The sequence below is a fragment of the Aristolochia californica genome, unplaced genomic scaffold, assembly GCF_029961685.1.
Source record: "Aristolochia californica isolate CCGP_79_NKW_82.1479 unplaced genomic scaffold, dmAriCali1.0.hap1 SCAF_13, whole genome shotgun sequence".
In the NCBI taxonomy this organism is placed as follows: Eukaryota; Viridiplantae; Streptophyta; class Magnoliopsida; order Piperales; family Aristolochiaceae; genus Aristolochia; species Aristolochia californica.
In genome coordinates this window covers 26217420-26233033 of record NW_027181804.1, presented here as the reverse complement: position 1 = coordinate 26233033, position 15614 = coordinate 26217420, and the positions used below count along the sequence as shown (strand labels likewise).

The 15614-nt window shown below is 34.6% G+C and overlaps 1 protein-coding gene across 1 annotated transcript; it reads left to right on the top strand.

The window, feature by feature from the left end:
* Positions 1-555: 555 nt before the first annotated feature.
* Positions 556-941, top strand: LOC137949118 (protein SPIRAL1-like 5). Its single transcript, XM_068795392.1, has 2 exons — positions 556-777; positions 867-941. The coding sequence occupies exons 1-2, from the start codon at positions 556-558 to the stop codon at positions 939-941; spliced, it is 297 nt and encodes a 98-aa protein (XP_068651493.1).
* Positions 942-15614: the final 14673 nt, after the last annotated feature.

The window sequence follows — 15614 nt, the reverse complement described above, 5'->3', positions numbered from 1 at the left end:
CAGAATCACAGCCTCGCAGCTCCACCTTCAAAGCTATGAAAACTGAAAAGCAGTATCTAAGCAAAGAGCCAAAGATCAGTGGAAGTAGGATTCCATGGCCTACAGGCTTCCTTCCCACCTAGCGAGGTCAATCAATCAAGCTTTCTCCTGTCCCCCATTCTATGATAAAGTTTACTCACCAGCAACTCCTTTTCCTTGACTAAAGTTCTTCTTCAACATGATTTCACATGATCTAATCGTCGCAGGGCCCCAGCTGGTTGAAGCTTAACATTTCTGAGTGATTTTGGTCTTATCATTTGAAGTATATTTCTCTCCCTACAGAGAATGAAACAAAAACATGAAACAACTATATATGGGAATACTGAGAATACTTCGATTATCTCTCTTTAGATGTTGCTTTGTTGTCGTCGTATAATGGTCATTTCACAGGGACAAACATAGATGCTTTCACATGTATTAGTATAAATAATTCATGAGTAGGCCTGAATCTGGTTCCATGTGAAACCCATCGTAGCAGAAAACACTGAAAGAAATCGCAACAATCGCAAAGCAGCCATGAGTAAAGGTGGGAGCTATGGAGGTGGGCAAAGTTCCCTGGGCTACCTGTTCGGATCCGAGAAGTCCCTTAGCCCCCCTGGGATCACCATCAAGGAGAGCAAGCCTCCGACCGGCGATCTCAACTCCAACTTGGCACCGTCCACCGTTCCCTCCCCTAAGCAAACCAGCGCCAACAATTATTACAGAGCACAAGGCCAGAACACCGGCAACTTCATCACGGTCTGTCAAACAGCTCCTAGGATGCTTTACAGAATTAACTCAAACAATCTTTAATTTTGCCGTTTTCTTTTTTTATGTTTATACTTCAGGATCGTCCTACTACCAAAGTGCAATCAGTTCCGGGAGGCGACTCATCTCTAGGTTATTTGTTTGGAAACAAATGATCTCTTCCTTGGTGTGCTGATGGAGATTACAAAATAAGGGTTTGGTTTGGAGCTTATTAATGAAATAGGAGTTCAGTCGTGATTATATATACGCGACCTAGTTGGTATTGCAGGAATTAGACCAGCTTTGTGTTCGATCCTTTGGTGACTGGTACGTACTGGAATAGATTCGTATTAATATTAATATGAAAAAATAAACTGGTGTGGTGATTACTTATCGTCTCTTTCGCTGTTTTAATGGAGCTTTTCCAATTATGCTCTCAACCAGTGGGAAAAACGCTATTTCTATTAACATTCCCTCCATTTAGATGTGTAGTTGAAACTGAAATTAAGAAGACAGAAATGTCGTAATGCCAAATCGATGATCTATAACAAACCTAAAGAAGGAAGATAAAAGGACGATCGTCAAAACTTAAGAAGTTTAACCTTATTCCTTCACCTTCTTATATGTTTTTGCTTTCATCGAAACTTAAAAAGGTTAAATCAACAGTTTTCGTTTTGATGATCTCTCCTTTTCTTGTACATGGTTGAAGCTGCAGAGTTGAGATTCCAGTAGTTTATTAACGCGTAAACCTGCTCTGCTTGTTCTTGGCTTATACTAATGTAGGATTATTGTAGCATGAGCAAGTACAATTAAAGTGTTCCATGATCTCTATGTCTTCTCTCTCCTTCTCTATTTCCTACTTGATCCCACTGTGGAGACTGCTCTCTCTCTCTCTCTCTTTCTGCATTGTCAATGGTGAATTTTGTCATAGAAATTGTCGATTCTTCTTCATTTTCTGTTTCGTCGCTCTCCCTGGGCAACAGCTTTGGCTCTAGAAATTAAAAATTCCACTAGAATTTAACAGTTTTATATTTTGTCAAGAAGCTTGCATGTAATTTGGTGCAGAAGTTTTGATAGAATTGATCACTATTATTTGGCTTTTCTCTCTCCTTTTTCCTCTTCATGCTCTAATGTAAGAAATAAATAGGTATATAGAGAAGGGTGAAGTGGAAGAATTACACTCCTGGATGCTTGTATTTACTCTGTTGGTTGAATATTTGCTCAGAGAGCTAACAATACATGGATAGGCATTTGAGATATCATATGAGATATCTTTAATTAGAAATTATGTGAAATGGCAAGTAATTTGAGACTCTAGATAGTAGATATTTGATCTTGAAATACAGGAAACAAGGAAGCTTGAGCAAGAACCACTTTTTATGTTCACAATGGATTATGTACTCTTAACAAAAATATTCAACAGGTATTGTTGCAATTGCTAACTAAAGAAAATGATATGATTTTGTTTGATCTCAAATAAAATCATAAATTGGAAGCTTTATACTTCAAAACAAAGATTTACTACAATACCTTTGAGAACTTTCGTAGTTGGGCGTGTTGAAGAAGATAACAGTTTAGCGAGTGGAAAGAAGGAGAAGAAGTTGCTTGAACGAGAAAGAAGATGTGAGAAAGAGAGAAAGGAGATTAGGCTTTGTGAATCATTCCCCATGCCCCCTCCCCACTTTATTTATAACATTGACTTAAAAGAACTAATTACAAGATTGCATCTTTTACTTTATAAGAAATAAAAATACAAGCATATAAAAAAAATCTTAAGTTTGACTCTCCAACACTCCCCATCAAGTTGGTGCATACATTATAAACACCTAGCTTGGAGCAAGTAGACTGAAGGAGTCCTGTCGTTATTGCCTTAGTAAAAATGTTAGCAACCTAGTCAAGAGAAGAAACATGCTCCATGTTTTTTATACCAACTTTTAATTTCTCCCAGATGAAATGACAATTAATTTCAATGTGATTTGTTCTTTCATTAAAGATCAAATTAGAAGAAATATTAATAGCTGTTTGGTTATCACAATGAAGCTTCATAGGTGTTTTATTTGGAACCCAAGTTCAGAAAGAAGATATTTCACCCATAACATTTAACTAATTGCTCTACCTCTACACTGGACCTAGCAACCACATTTGTTTTTGACATCTCCAAGTTACTGGATTGCTACCTACTAAGATACAATAACATGTGGTGGACTTTCTATCATTTGGAGAACCAACCAATTAGCATCAACATAACCTTCAATATTAACATGCCCATCACATTTATATAGGATACATTTTCTAGGCAGTTTCTTCATATACTAAAGTATTCTTTCCAAAGCTTGCCAATGAGAGAATTGAAGTCTATGAATATATTGATTGATGAAACTAATAGCAAATGAAATGTTAGGTTCACTCATAGTGAGGTAAATTCATTTATCTATAAGGCTTTGAAATATTTTGACATCCAAATTAGTATTCATAGGGGTATCTACAGGCCTATAGTCATGCATACTTGTCTCTTTGAGTAGATTACGTACATATTTTCTTTAAGACAAAATAATTTCATACCTAGATTGTAGTACTTCAATTCCAAGGAAGTATTTAAGTAGCCCCAAATCTTTTCTCTAAAATTATCCACATAGTCCATCTTTCGCCTATTGTATTTCATCTGGACACTTCCTACCACAATAATATGATATATATAGGTTGTCAAAATTATTACTGCATTGGCAGTTTGTTTCACAAAAACATAATGATCTACAACACATCTATTAAAGCCAAATTGAATCACTACCCTGCTAAATTTATCAAATCAAGCATGACGTGATTGACTTGAACCACATAATGATTTTTGCAATTTTCACCCCAAGTCCCCTTCAATCACAAAGTTAGGAAATTGATCCATAGACACCTTCTCTTGGAGATGACTATTTAGGAATGCATTTTTTACACCTAGTTGAAGGAGAGACCATTTAAAATTTGAAGCAAGCGATATAACAATATGTGTCGAATTCAGCTTGGCCATGGGAGAGAATGTATTTTCATAATCAATACCATAACACTACGTAGTATCCTTTGACCACCAATCGTTCCTTCAACTGTGTAATGGTCCCATATGCTTTGTATTTAATAGTAAACACTTACAACCCACAAGTTTTTTGTTGACTGGTAGGGACACTAAATCCCAAGTTTGATTTTCATATAGGGTTGTCATCTCCTCCTACATGGATGCTTGGGGGACTCTTGATAGGACTATGGAACTGTCATAGAGGAAATAGTTGCAAGGAAAGAAAAAAAAATAGGGGATAAACGAAGAGAGGACATGTAATTTGACAATGGGTGAGAGGTTGAAGGCGGTTGAGTGTGTGATCTTGTTTCTTTGTTGATAGCGAAGTGTCTGTCATAAAAAATGGAACCAAAGGGAAAAAAAGGGGAAGGAGGGGTCCTAACTTCAGATGGATCTACAAATGGCATAGGATGTTGATCATCTAGCAAAGTATAAGTCTTAGGAGAAAAATGTGGGGTAGAGAACTTGTGATTTCCCAAAGAGGATATGTCAATAGCACCATACGCTTGGGCATACCTATAGAACAGGAAAAATGTTATAGTCCTATGGAGCCCAACCTGCAATATGGGCATTGCGTTGAGCTAGCCTAGTATGAGATAGGTTTAAGGGTCTAGCTTTTCACGTTCCATTAGCTCTGAAGATTTTGGCATATCGATTAAGTTTTAAAAAATAGTTTCACGTGGGTTAGTGAGTACAAAGATCTTGGGTTTATTAGTTGTGAAAGTGGTTTCCTAGGGTTAGTGATTTTGGGATAGGCCATGGACCCAACTTCACATGGTTTTAGAGGAGGTACTCATACGTGAACCTACATCCAAATTGTCCACGTGTAGAGTCATAAAAGAAAGCCTACATGTAAGGGGGAGTGTTAAAAAATAGATCTACAAAGATTAGAGGATATAAAAATCTTGGGTTTATTAGTTGGGGAGGAGGTTTCCTAATTTGGCTAGTTATTTTGAGATAGGCTTTGGACCTAACTTCACACTAGGTATCTAACATTAGTTATAAGAACAAACACTATGTCATGTGTTCAAATCCCGGAGGGGGCGACTTATAAAAATGGCTACCTAGTGCTAGAGTGGAAGCTATCACAAAGGTTAAAAGGGCTACTTGGTATGCAGTGGAGCATCATAGAGTGGGTCACCGTGGATGTCGGCACGGAAGTATGGTGAATTGTTATGATCCTATGGGGCCCAACCTTAGGTATAGGCACCAGGTTGGACCAACCTAGTATGAGATGGGTTTCAGAGTCTAACATTTCATATTCCATTCACTTTGGATCTTTTGGCATATTGGTTAGGTACCTCACGTTTTAATGATAAAACCCAAGACTATGTAAATGCACACATATCCCAAACTAGGGGAGGGGTACAAATTATAATTTGGGGGCATTTATTTCTAAAAAGTCTAAGGGGCTCCACCATGTTGAAGAGAAGATATGGAAGAGACATGACTCTCACAATAAGAAGGCTCACAGACCCAAAATTAATATGGTGGAGACTACAGGAGTCTCACAGGAGGAGGCCTCATAGAAGAGTCTCAATTAAAGGTGTTTTAATTATGCTAGTTTTATATTTATGTTCAGTTGTTCAATTGTTCTAGGACTTATCTTTTAGTCTTTAACTTTGGGTGTAATTGGGATAAGGGTAGTTTAATTATAATTAAATTCTAATTGTTTCCTCTATTATAAATAGAGGCTCATTGTACTCAAATTACGTCAAGTCAATGAAGTTTTTTTAATTTTTTCATAAATTCAATACACCTTAAGAGTAAAAGTGATAATTTAATTTAATTTTCTAGAAAATACAAAAAATCCAAAATTACACTTAAAGAACCAAGAGAAGAAGAGAACTAGAAGAGAAGAAGAGGAAAAAAATTTGAAAGAGAAGGAGGCAACACCACAAAATCGAAACTGGAGATGGCACCATATCAAAGAAACTACGGGTGTGGGACATGAGGACGAAAGGGTAAAATACCACCTCAAGGGGCTGGTCGAAGATAACTCAATCTCTTATGAGTTGACATCTTCACTTTGTCAAAATCCAACTCCAAATAGGAACTTTCTGATGACTCCAATTCCAATGTCTAAAGTCCATGGGTCATGTTGCATAAGAATCCCTCATCAAAATAATTTTGTTTATGTGAGTTGCCTAGAATTGGCAACAACCCAACTATACAAATCGTCTAGCTTATTGGGAGCTTCCTAATTGGAGAGATCTAGTATGGTGCAATCATGGGAGTACACAATTGTTAAAAATCCAAACAAAGCAGACGAACCTGGAGGATCCACTATTTTTTCAGCATATATTTTTTGCAACATATTGTGTCTCTTTCGGCTCTGCTATAATTTATGTTATGCATTGAAGTCTCATGATTATCACTTTATGGATGATTGATACCAATTCTATCATAATACCAAGGGCCCATCTAATTCTTTGTGTAAATTCTTCTTCACAACAACAATCTTCAATGAGTTTTTTCTTCGGGTTTTGACTTAGTAACTTGATTGATCATTTTTTTTGTCTTGAGTTTTGCCATTGACCTCATACTATTTGCATTGGAAGGCATGTGTTTAAAATACAGTAATAACTCTATTAGTAGCATAATTTCAAACTACTAATTTTGTTATAATCAAAATAATGTAGACCAACATGATTTGACCATTGGTCTAAAAATCTCTGCCTTTTTCATGATGACAAAATCCTTAGTTTGATGGTTATACACATTAAAAGCACATGTTGATAAGTTTTAGAAATGGTATGATATTGCCAAAAGATCATTTCGCTAAGCATGTTGCAAAATTCATCAATCATATGAAACAAGGTCCTAATCATTCTAGCAATATAGCACAATGACTTAATTTGCTCCCCCTTCAAGTTTTCTTTTTAATTCCCCTTTTTTAAGGCTATGCTTACTCCTCCTTTAATCTATGTTACACTCTTTCTCCCCCTTTTTTGTCATCTATCAAAAAAATTATAAGCAATTAAAGCATAATAAAAGATGAATTTGGATTAAAAAAGTATTTCATTTCATTTCAAATTTACTTTACAAAAAAAAGGGACTACAACTTGATTTATGTTGAAGAAGAATCAAGTTTATGTAGTGGCCTAGTTAGTAATTACTCAGTGTTTTAAAACTTTTTATTCACTTCAAGATACAAGGGTATTTTAATCCCTTTTGTATTAAACATATCATGATAAATAAGAAGGATTAGAGAGGGCTCTCATCACAATTCGAGCTCCTCTCCTTGTGCCCTAAATTTCTCCCTTTTCTCCAATAAGTTTCACCTCTATTCTTAATAACTTCTCTCCTCTTCTCTACTTCACTTTCTTCCTTCTTCTTCTCTACAACATTAAACTCTTCCAAGAATGAAACCCTAGCATCTCATAATTTACAATGTAAATAAGCACAAACGCAAAAAATATGAGGTGGTCTGGTCCCTTTCGAGACTAAGATTATCAACTGAGCACAACCTCCTAAGGTTCTTTTCCATTCTAGAGTTTGGAGATTTGTTTCCCATTGACTTTTCTCAAAACCAAACTCATTCACTTTAAGGTTGCCAATCACCATCTTCTTGGCGAACACAAGTGGTGCTTCAAGATCAATGCCCATAACCAAAAGATGTCTATCATGGTAAGTCAAGAGAAGGTTCTCTTTTGTGCATTTAGGATATGAATTACTATTTCCATGAATAGCACAATTCTATGTTCAAATGCTTAATTTTGATATCATATGAACTTCCAATAGTTTGTCAAAAAATGCAGCTAATGGTGTCTGAAATTGATCGTGGGTAATCCTCCTCTAAATCCATAAGTCAACTCTCTTTGATATACTTCTTCAAGCCATCTTTTGGAGTCCCAATTAGCTCATTTAACTCACTCAATGTAAGTGAAATCTGCATACTCTTCACGTAGCTAGTGAGCTTGAGTTCTCCACCATTTTATTCCTCTATTTTTAGGTTTATGTAGAAGATCTTGACAAGATTTGGAGAAATCTCATGATTTGCCTTCAAAAGTGTCTCATAAGGACCAAATATTCCATCAAAATCATTGACTTTCCTTGTACAGAACCCAAGGGGACTCTAGTAAGCTCCACCATACTTCTATCCAAAAAAACAGATTTGATGTTCCTATTTCTTTGGCTTTGGACAGAACATGGCACCTACAATCTAGCATTTTGGACATCTTGGTTGATTCATTTCTCCAAGAAGTGAGCTTAGTCCATGGCATGACTCTAGGTGAAGCATTTTGAGGCCAACATTCCCTAAAACCAAACTAAATAGCGTCATTAATTTTGGCGTGTAGTGAGAGAAATAGGTCACTCTAGGTAGCGACAAGATTTAACAGTTTTGAGAAACTCAAATAATCACTCAAATCCGTGTCTATCAGCCAAAATTTGGTTTCTAGATGGTTGAATGGAGGGTTTTGAAGATTAGGAGTCACTAATGTGTTTTGGGAACTTTTTAAAATGAAGCCCAAGACCTATTCAAAACTAGGTTTTTCCAAGGATGATTAATCAATAAAAGTGGGATGATCGATCATTTAGCCTGCATTATCGATCATTCACTTATGCAATGATCGATCATTAATTATAAGATTTTCAAGTTTAGTTTTCTCTTGATTTTTTTCAAGTTTTAAACTCATTTCTAGTGAAGATAAACTTTATTTCTACTAGAATTATCCTAGTCAACTTTCAAGGATGCACTCATGGTTGTACTAATAATTTTCAAATTGTATTTCTTTAAAGACTCCTTTTTGTATACTTGGACTAATTCATGAAGATTCTATTCTTTGTTTGAACCACTTAAAGTCCAAGAAAGAATGAGAATTCACTCATCAACTTCATTCTTAATTACTTTAGAAAATTCTTCACATAATGAAGTGAAAGTAGAGCCAATAAGATCATTCATAATGATCGAATCTTCATGACTCCTATTAAATACGGTTGTATCCACAGTACCAATTTTTTACTTATTTTTTTCTAAGAATTCACTAAGTCATGAGCTCTAAGAAATTGCTTCAAACTATACAAAGTTTTATGCAATTTATATATATGGTTTGGATTTCTCAATTTATCTTTGAGTTATAAAGAGTTAACTAATATGACCTCATTCTCAAAGAATGAGATTGGTTGAGACTCAAGAGAGGGTCTCACCACTCTAAGCACAACAACATGATTTGTAATTTTATCATTAGTCTAAGACTATAAGGTTCATCATCTACCAGTAGACCTATATACATTATGAAGATCATTTTCATGCATCTGTACTATTAGATCTTCACTACTATAGGAAGGGTGAATTTCGATTTCCAATTTAGCATAAGTTAGAAAATTTGAATTGCACTAAGAAAATTCAAAATGTTCTTTAAACTATAGTAGCCAGCGAGACAAGAATTACTTACATTTAGGTTTCTTTTAGAGCAGAAGAATAAGTATAAATGTTCAACATAGAATCAATTTCCAAAGTGAAGATTTATTCATAGCTTTGAGATGAGATTCTCGAGACCTTGATAGAGATCCTAAAACACAAGCACATTAATTCCAAAGTATTGGTTATCTAAATATATATGCCTAATATGCATGTGAGTAAGTTTAGACATTTTGAACACACCCAACTCATTGGCCTAGTTTGCCTCTCCCAAGTGATTTAATAATCGTTTCATGCACTTGGCTTATGAGATTTTTATTTTACTTTCATAAGCTAGGCAAAAGGCATTCAAAGTAGCCACACAACTAAGATTTCACCTTCAATCTAATTTTGGGCTACATAACTCTAATGGAAGTAGGCATTGAAAGTTCTGTAAATATCTTTTAAATGTGTCCTAGTTCATTTCTATAAGGCAGGATTAGTTTGTGTAGAAGCACATGATTTTATTTTCTATTTTTTTCAAAAACTAACATTCCCATGTGTAACCATTCTAATTCTAAGGAAATGCCTAACACATACTTGTAGTCCACCTAAGTACATCCAAACATTATGACTAGCAAGAGATGCAAATCAATGATTATAGACTAAGCTCATATCGACAAAGTGGATAAATTTATAATGTAAATTGAATTCGCTATATTATCGATATAATTATATTTTAAATTTGAACTTATGACTATGGATCTAATTTTCAAACATGTTCAAAGTTAGAAGTTCACACAAATAGCACTAAAACTAATAGATCCAACAAAATAAGCTTAAAATTTCAAATTCATCTGATCCCTCAATCCTCAATTGAGCCGAAATCAAGTGCTATACAAAATTTAGTTAATGTGGAATGTTTAATTTTTTAAGTTAGCTTAATTCCACAAAAACCGGTTTCAAGTTTTGTTAAGGAAGTAATGTTAATTTCAAGTTTTTAGTCCTCAATAACCAACTTGTATTGTTTAGTCTCCTTGAATCAATTGAATCATAATTTTTTCTCAAACTACTAGAGTTTGATTTTTTTTTCTTTTATTTTGAGTTTAGAGACACCTAACTTCCAAGGTCTCAATTATTTGACATTTAACCTTGCTTCATTTATTTTGTCTTAGCACACTCTAAATAAATCCAATTTATTCTTTGGCTAAATGGTAAAAAAAAATCAACTATCTTTGAGTGGATTATTAGATTTATTGGATAAACATACCAAACTAATTTGCACCAATGTTACAAATAAAGAATCCTTGAGTAACTAATTTGATTCATAGAGAGTCTTCCAAGGTTACTTTTATCGGATTTCTTGGTGGACTACCATAGTATTATCTATATGATGGATGAAAGTGATGCTTACAATTAAGGCCCAAATCTGGCTACTAATACCACAAGGTAGACAATATCTAATATCTAAGAGTGACTTGTTATGCTGTCTAGACACTCCAAAAGATGCATAATCCTTTTTCAATTGTGAATTCGCATTCAAAGCTATGAGAAGGTTAGGAATGCATCAATACATGAGAAAAGAAAGCCACTCATTTTAAAGAATTTCTCATCTATGTCTTAGTGAGTAGGCCTTATCCTCTTAAGGCTAGTAGTTCTAGTCGGGCAAAGGTGGATTCATATCAATCTCTTGTAGTGATTAAGATGGACATGAATTTCAAAATGTGGGTTTAGAATGTTCATGTTGAAATGAGTCAAACACTTGAGCCATAACCACTCAATTCAATAAGAAATATGAATGTTATTTTCAACATATATTGACTAAATTTAGATTGGGTTGGAAATTAACATAATCTTTCCTAAACATATCATATCCAAATTTTCTTGAACTAATGGTTACTAAAGCGCTAGTTTATATAGGATTTTGATTTTCATAAACATTCCAAGTCTGCATAAACTAGTCAAGGATTGAAATATGAGGTTAAATTATTATATTATTATTGAATCAATCCTCAAAACCAAGTCTTATCTAAGAGTCTCTAAAATGACATGAATATTAATTACTAGTTTCCATTTGCACCATTCATGTCCCACAAGTTATTAAGAAATTTTTATTTAGTGTATAGCTGAGCTCGGAGATTGCAATCCTGACTCGAAGATCAAGTGACTTTGGGTACTGAAATTTATTTGGGTCCCACCATTTTAACATTTGAAAAAAAAGTTGAGAATCCTAATGTACTTCTCCCCATTTGGCTTTGATCTTCTTGCAAAGCACTCAAATACATAATGGCTAATGGTTCTACATTTATAACATGCATCATTATTCATAGGTAATGTTGTGACCTTTGTCACATTCCTCCAATACGAACATCTAAATTTTCTTTCCTTTTAAGTCTCATGGACCTTAGCTTCAAGTCACACTTTTCTCATATTTTTTTATCTAATGCTCTTATTTATTCAAAGAAGTGACTTTTCCTAGAGTTAATTTCTCTAAAACATGGGATAAGTCAGTTTTTTTTTTTTCCATCTACCCATTTGTCAGATTTTAGCGTTTTGTTTGCTTCTTGATGCTTTAAAATCCTAGTGCAAATGTTGTCCTTTTCAAATCTCAACTCATGAATATTTTAAGAATGGAGTCCAAATATTTCACATTCTAAGATGAGCCTTTCATTTTCTTCTCTAAGCTCTTCTAGCTTGGAGGACCTATCAAATTTCAAGAATTCAATTTTTTCTAGCTTTTAAATTTTCTTACCTTTTTTTTTCTTTCTCTTTTCTTCTAAGTGAGGACATGGCTAGTTCTCTCATAAGTTTTTCCTTGTTCTGTCCCTCATAATTATCATTCCATGATGTCTCATCTCTACCTGAGATGATATTTCTAACTTAGCATGAGTGCATATAACATTTAACACCTATAATGTCTCTATGTATAGTACAGTTGGAGTGCGAAAAACCATATTTAATGTTCCTAACAAAAGTAGATTCTAGTTTATCTCATAAATCCATGGTTGATTTACAAGATGAAAAAAGAATCTAGCAATTCATCACTCAAGGAACAAAGTATGAGTTATATACCTATTTCGGAATATATCTTCCTTTTAAATTTTGGGATGAGATGAAGGGTCCATTAATGATTGCTTCCCATAAATTAAATCCAATGGATTGTAAGAAAAATTCCATTCTAGTTTTCCACAGTTGATATTTTAAACTATCAAGCATAGGTGCAAAATTGGGATGGTGACCCTCTTGGAATATAATGTCTTCTGAAGATGTCATAGAAAATGATTGAATAAAATCAAATCAAATTTTGGATTTCAAATGGTTAAGGTCTGCTCTAGATTTCAAATTTTCTTCTTAATATTTCCTGAATGATAATCACCGCCTAAGAACCCTTATTGGAGCAATTTTTTCACTATCTAGCTCTAGTAGCGAAAATGTAAAGAGATTAATTGACCCTTTGTAAGCAGTGTAATACCCAATTACACTATCTCAATCTTTTCCCAATAAAATCACATACAAACTAGATTCCAACTCTAGTGGGAACTCACTTTCTAGATTCAACGCTCTAAAATATCAATTCTTTTAGCTTTCAGGATTCCATGGTTGATGACTTCAACCTACGGTAGACAAATAAGGAAGAAAGAAGGATAAAAGAAGAGAAAAAGAAGAAAGAAAGAGAAATAGAAAAGGGGGATGATTGAGTGGGAGAGAGGGAGAGCTCATTAGTAAAAGAGTGGAGAGGATTAGGGTAGTGCTCTTGTTGCCCTAATACTCCGCCTTAAGCATTATTTATAGATATCAAAATATAATAATTACAACCATATCCTTCACCTTAATAAGTGTGAATAAAAGACAAAAGATCATAGAAATATTACATAAAAAACGAACAAGTTTGATCATATTTTCTAATATTTTCAAAGGTTTTGTATGCTAATATATGCAAATATCTTGCTTAGGAATGAGTTAGGGTCCCGATTTATAAGTTTCCTAGAGAAATTAGTCGTTTTTTACCATTTTCGAAAAGCTACATAAAAGGGATGATTGATCATGCCTTTCTAATGACCCGTCAATTGACCTTAACGACTATATTTTTTAGATTCTATGGTCATATGATCGATTATAGCATCAATCAACCATTTGTAATATTTTATATTTTGGTTGATAAATCATACTTGGAAACCAATAATCGATCATGTTGGCCCAAGTGACTTTTCAAGAGGGGGGGATTGAGAATTTGAAATTAAAAATTGAGTGGTTATAAATAAAATTAAATACAACTAAGTTAATCAATAAACACACGCCATAAAAGAAGACAATTTTTTTGTTATCAATGTTCCCTATTAATAGCAATCACCCAAGGACCCTTGCTTGGGGAAATTTAACTAATAGGTCTATTACTAAAATTTTACATAAAAGAGATTATGACTATCTTTTACGCCACATGTATACTCAAATACAAGAATACAAATCTCTCCATGAGATAGATCAGTTAGATTCTAGCTCAAGCAAACTCTCCTATCTATATTTCTTGGCTTTAGATTAATCTTAAGAAGAAACAATGAAAATACAAAAATAAAAGGAACTTGAAAATTGGAGCGATCAATTAGATTCTAGCTCTAGCAAACTCTCCTATCTAGATTGATTAGCTTTATATTAGTCTTAATAAGAAACAATGAAAATACAAATATCAAAGGAACTTACATCCTTGAAAATTGGAGCGATAACATTCTCATTGAGATTTCCAAGTCTCCAACTTTTGATGCATAAGTGAAAAAGTTTCGGAGCTTGAATTGCTAGTATGCATGGAGAATTAGAGAGACAGAGAGAGAAAGAGAGAGAGTTTGCAAGTTCATAGTTTTTTTTCTCTCAAAAATGGGTTTGTGAAGGAGTTTGCAAGTTCATAGGTTTTTTCTCTCAAAAATGGATTTGCAATAAATTGCCCCATACTCTTCACAAGACACATGGAGGGGTATTTATAAGTTTCTCCATCAAACTAGTCCTTTTTTTTTTCTTTTCAAAAGGCTATAAAAAGTGTTTATTGATTAGTAGACAAGTTTGATCAATCAATCATGTATAATGATTATATTTTTCTGTTTCCCAGGCTTGTTGATCAATTAGGCCATGAATCAATCGAATTCTCAACTTGTCAAAAATGGCCGGTTGATCGATCATACTTCAAGGGGTTGGCTATGCAGCTTCTAAATGATCAATCATAGTACAAGATATGATCGAATTATGCTTCATAGCTAAACATAGCAGGTTTTTGTACTATCGATATGAGTTACATTGATCTATCATGGTTTTTGTACTTCTATCGAACTACATTCTGTATGATCGAGCAAATCCATGTAGGTTGATCAATTGAGCTTTATGTATGAATATAAAAGTTTGATTTTAACCATAATGATGATGATGTAGCTAAGGGGTTTTGCAAGTTTAAAGTTTTATAATGCATCGATTCAATATGATTGTCAAAAATTTGGCCTAAAGCTCCAAATTCTCTTGTGTACCTCAAAATCAGAGTTTGGAATTGTCTTTTTTACATGACTAGAGTTCTTGAGACATTTCTATACAACCTAGACTCTAATCTTCAAATCTTTAATAAGTAACAACTAATCGTAAATTTTTGTTTTTTACTCTAAACATACACATGTGTCATATATGATACAAACATATAGTCCATTTAATAAACACATGATGTTAACACCTAATTTTGGGACTTCACCTTGGTTCAATGGACCCACGCTCATGGTCCGACACCCACCTCATCATGTATGTCAGCTTGAGAGCCGCCCCCAATAATGCATTGATGGCACTTTTCTTAATAAGTGCCAGGATCTGTTACGCGGGCCCACCAATCACGACACGTTTGCCGCGGACCATAGTCGGTGCCACGTGCACTCCACCTGATTCGCACAAGCTAACACCTGTCCCCTTATTGGCGACCTCGGCCGGCAATAAAAAGGAGAAGCGTCGTTGGACGATTAAGATATCCGAGTCATCCTCTCAGCGAATGAGAGCTCGACGCGTAGATTTTTGTGCGTTGACGTCCGGCTGAGGAACATGGTGGAGGACGTGGCCTGACCTGATGGCGTTTGTCGGAAAGCGTTAGGCGGTTGTTTCCTCTTCGTTGACGATAACGTCGACGTGTACGCACCATGTAACGTGAAATCTGTTTTTCTTTATTGCTTGAGCGGGCGAATCACGTTACCGAAGAATTAGGCAGGGATTTCGCTTTGATTTGATCAAATTCCCCAAAAATATGGGAGAAATGGGTCCCAAATCATTTGCTTTTTCTTTTATTCTTCTTTCGTTCAATTCCGGTTCAATTCTGGTTCGATTCCACCTTACTGCTTTCTACTCATCTCAATCTCTGTCAGAAACATCCGTGCACAATTCTTCTCCTTCTTCTCCTTCCTATCGCGATCACAACAGTATACGCAGACA

Coding starts and splice junctions, on each gene's coding strand:
- LOC137949118 (XM_068795392.1), top strand. CDS start 556: ATGAGTAAAGGTGGGAGCTATGGAGGTGGGCAAAGTTCCCTGGGCTAC. Junction 778..866: donor ACACCGGCAACTTCATCACG/GTCTGTCAAACA, acceptor TTTATACTTCAG/GATCGTCCTACTACCAAAGT.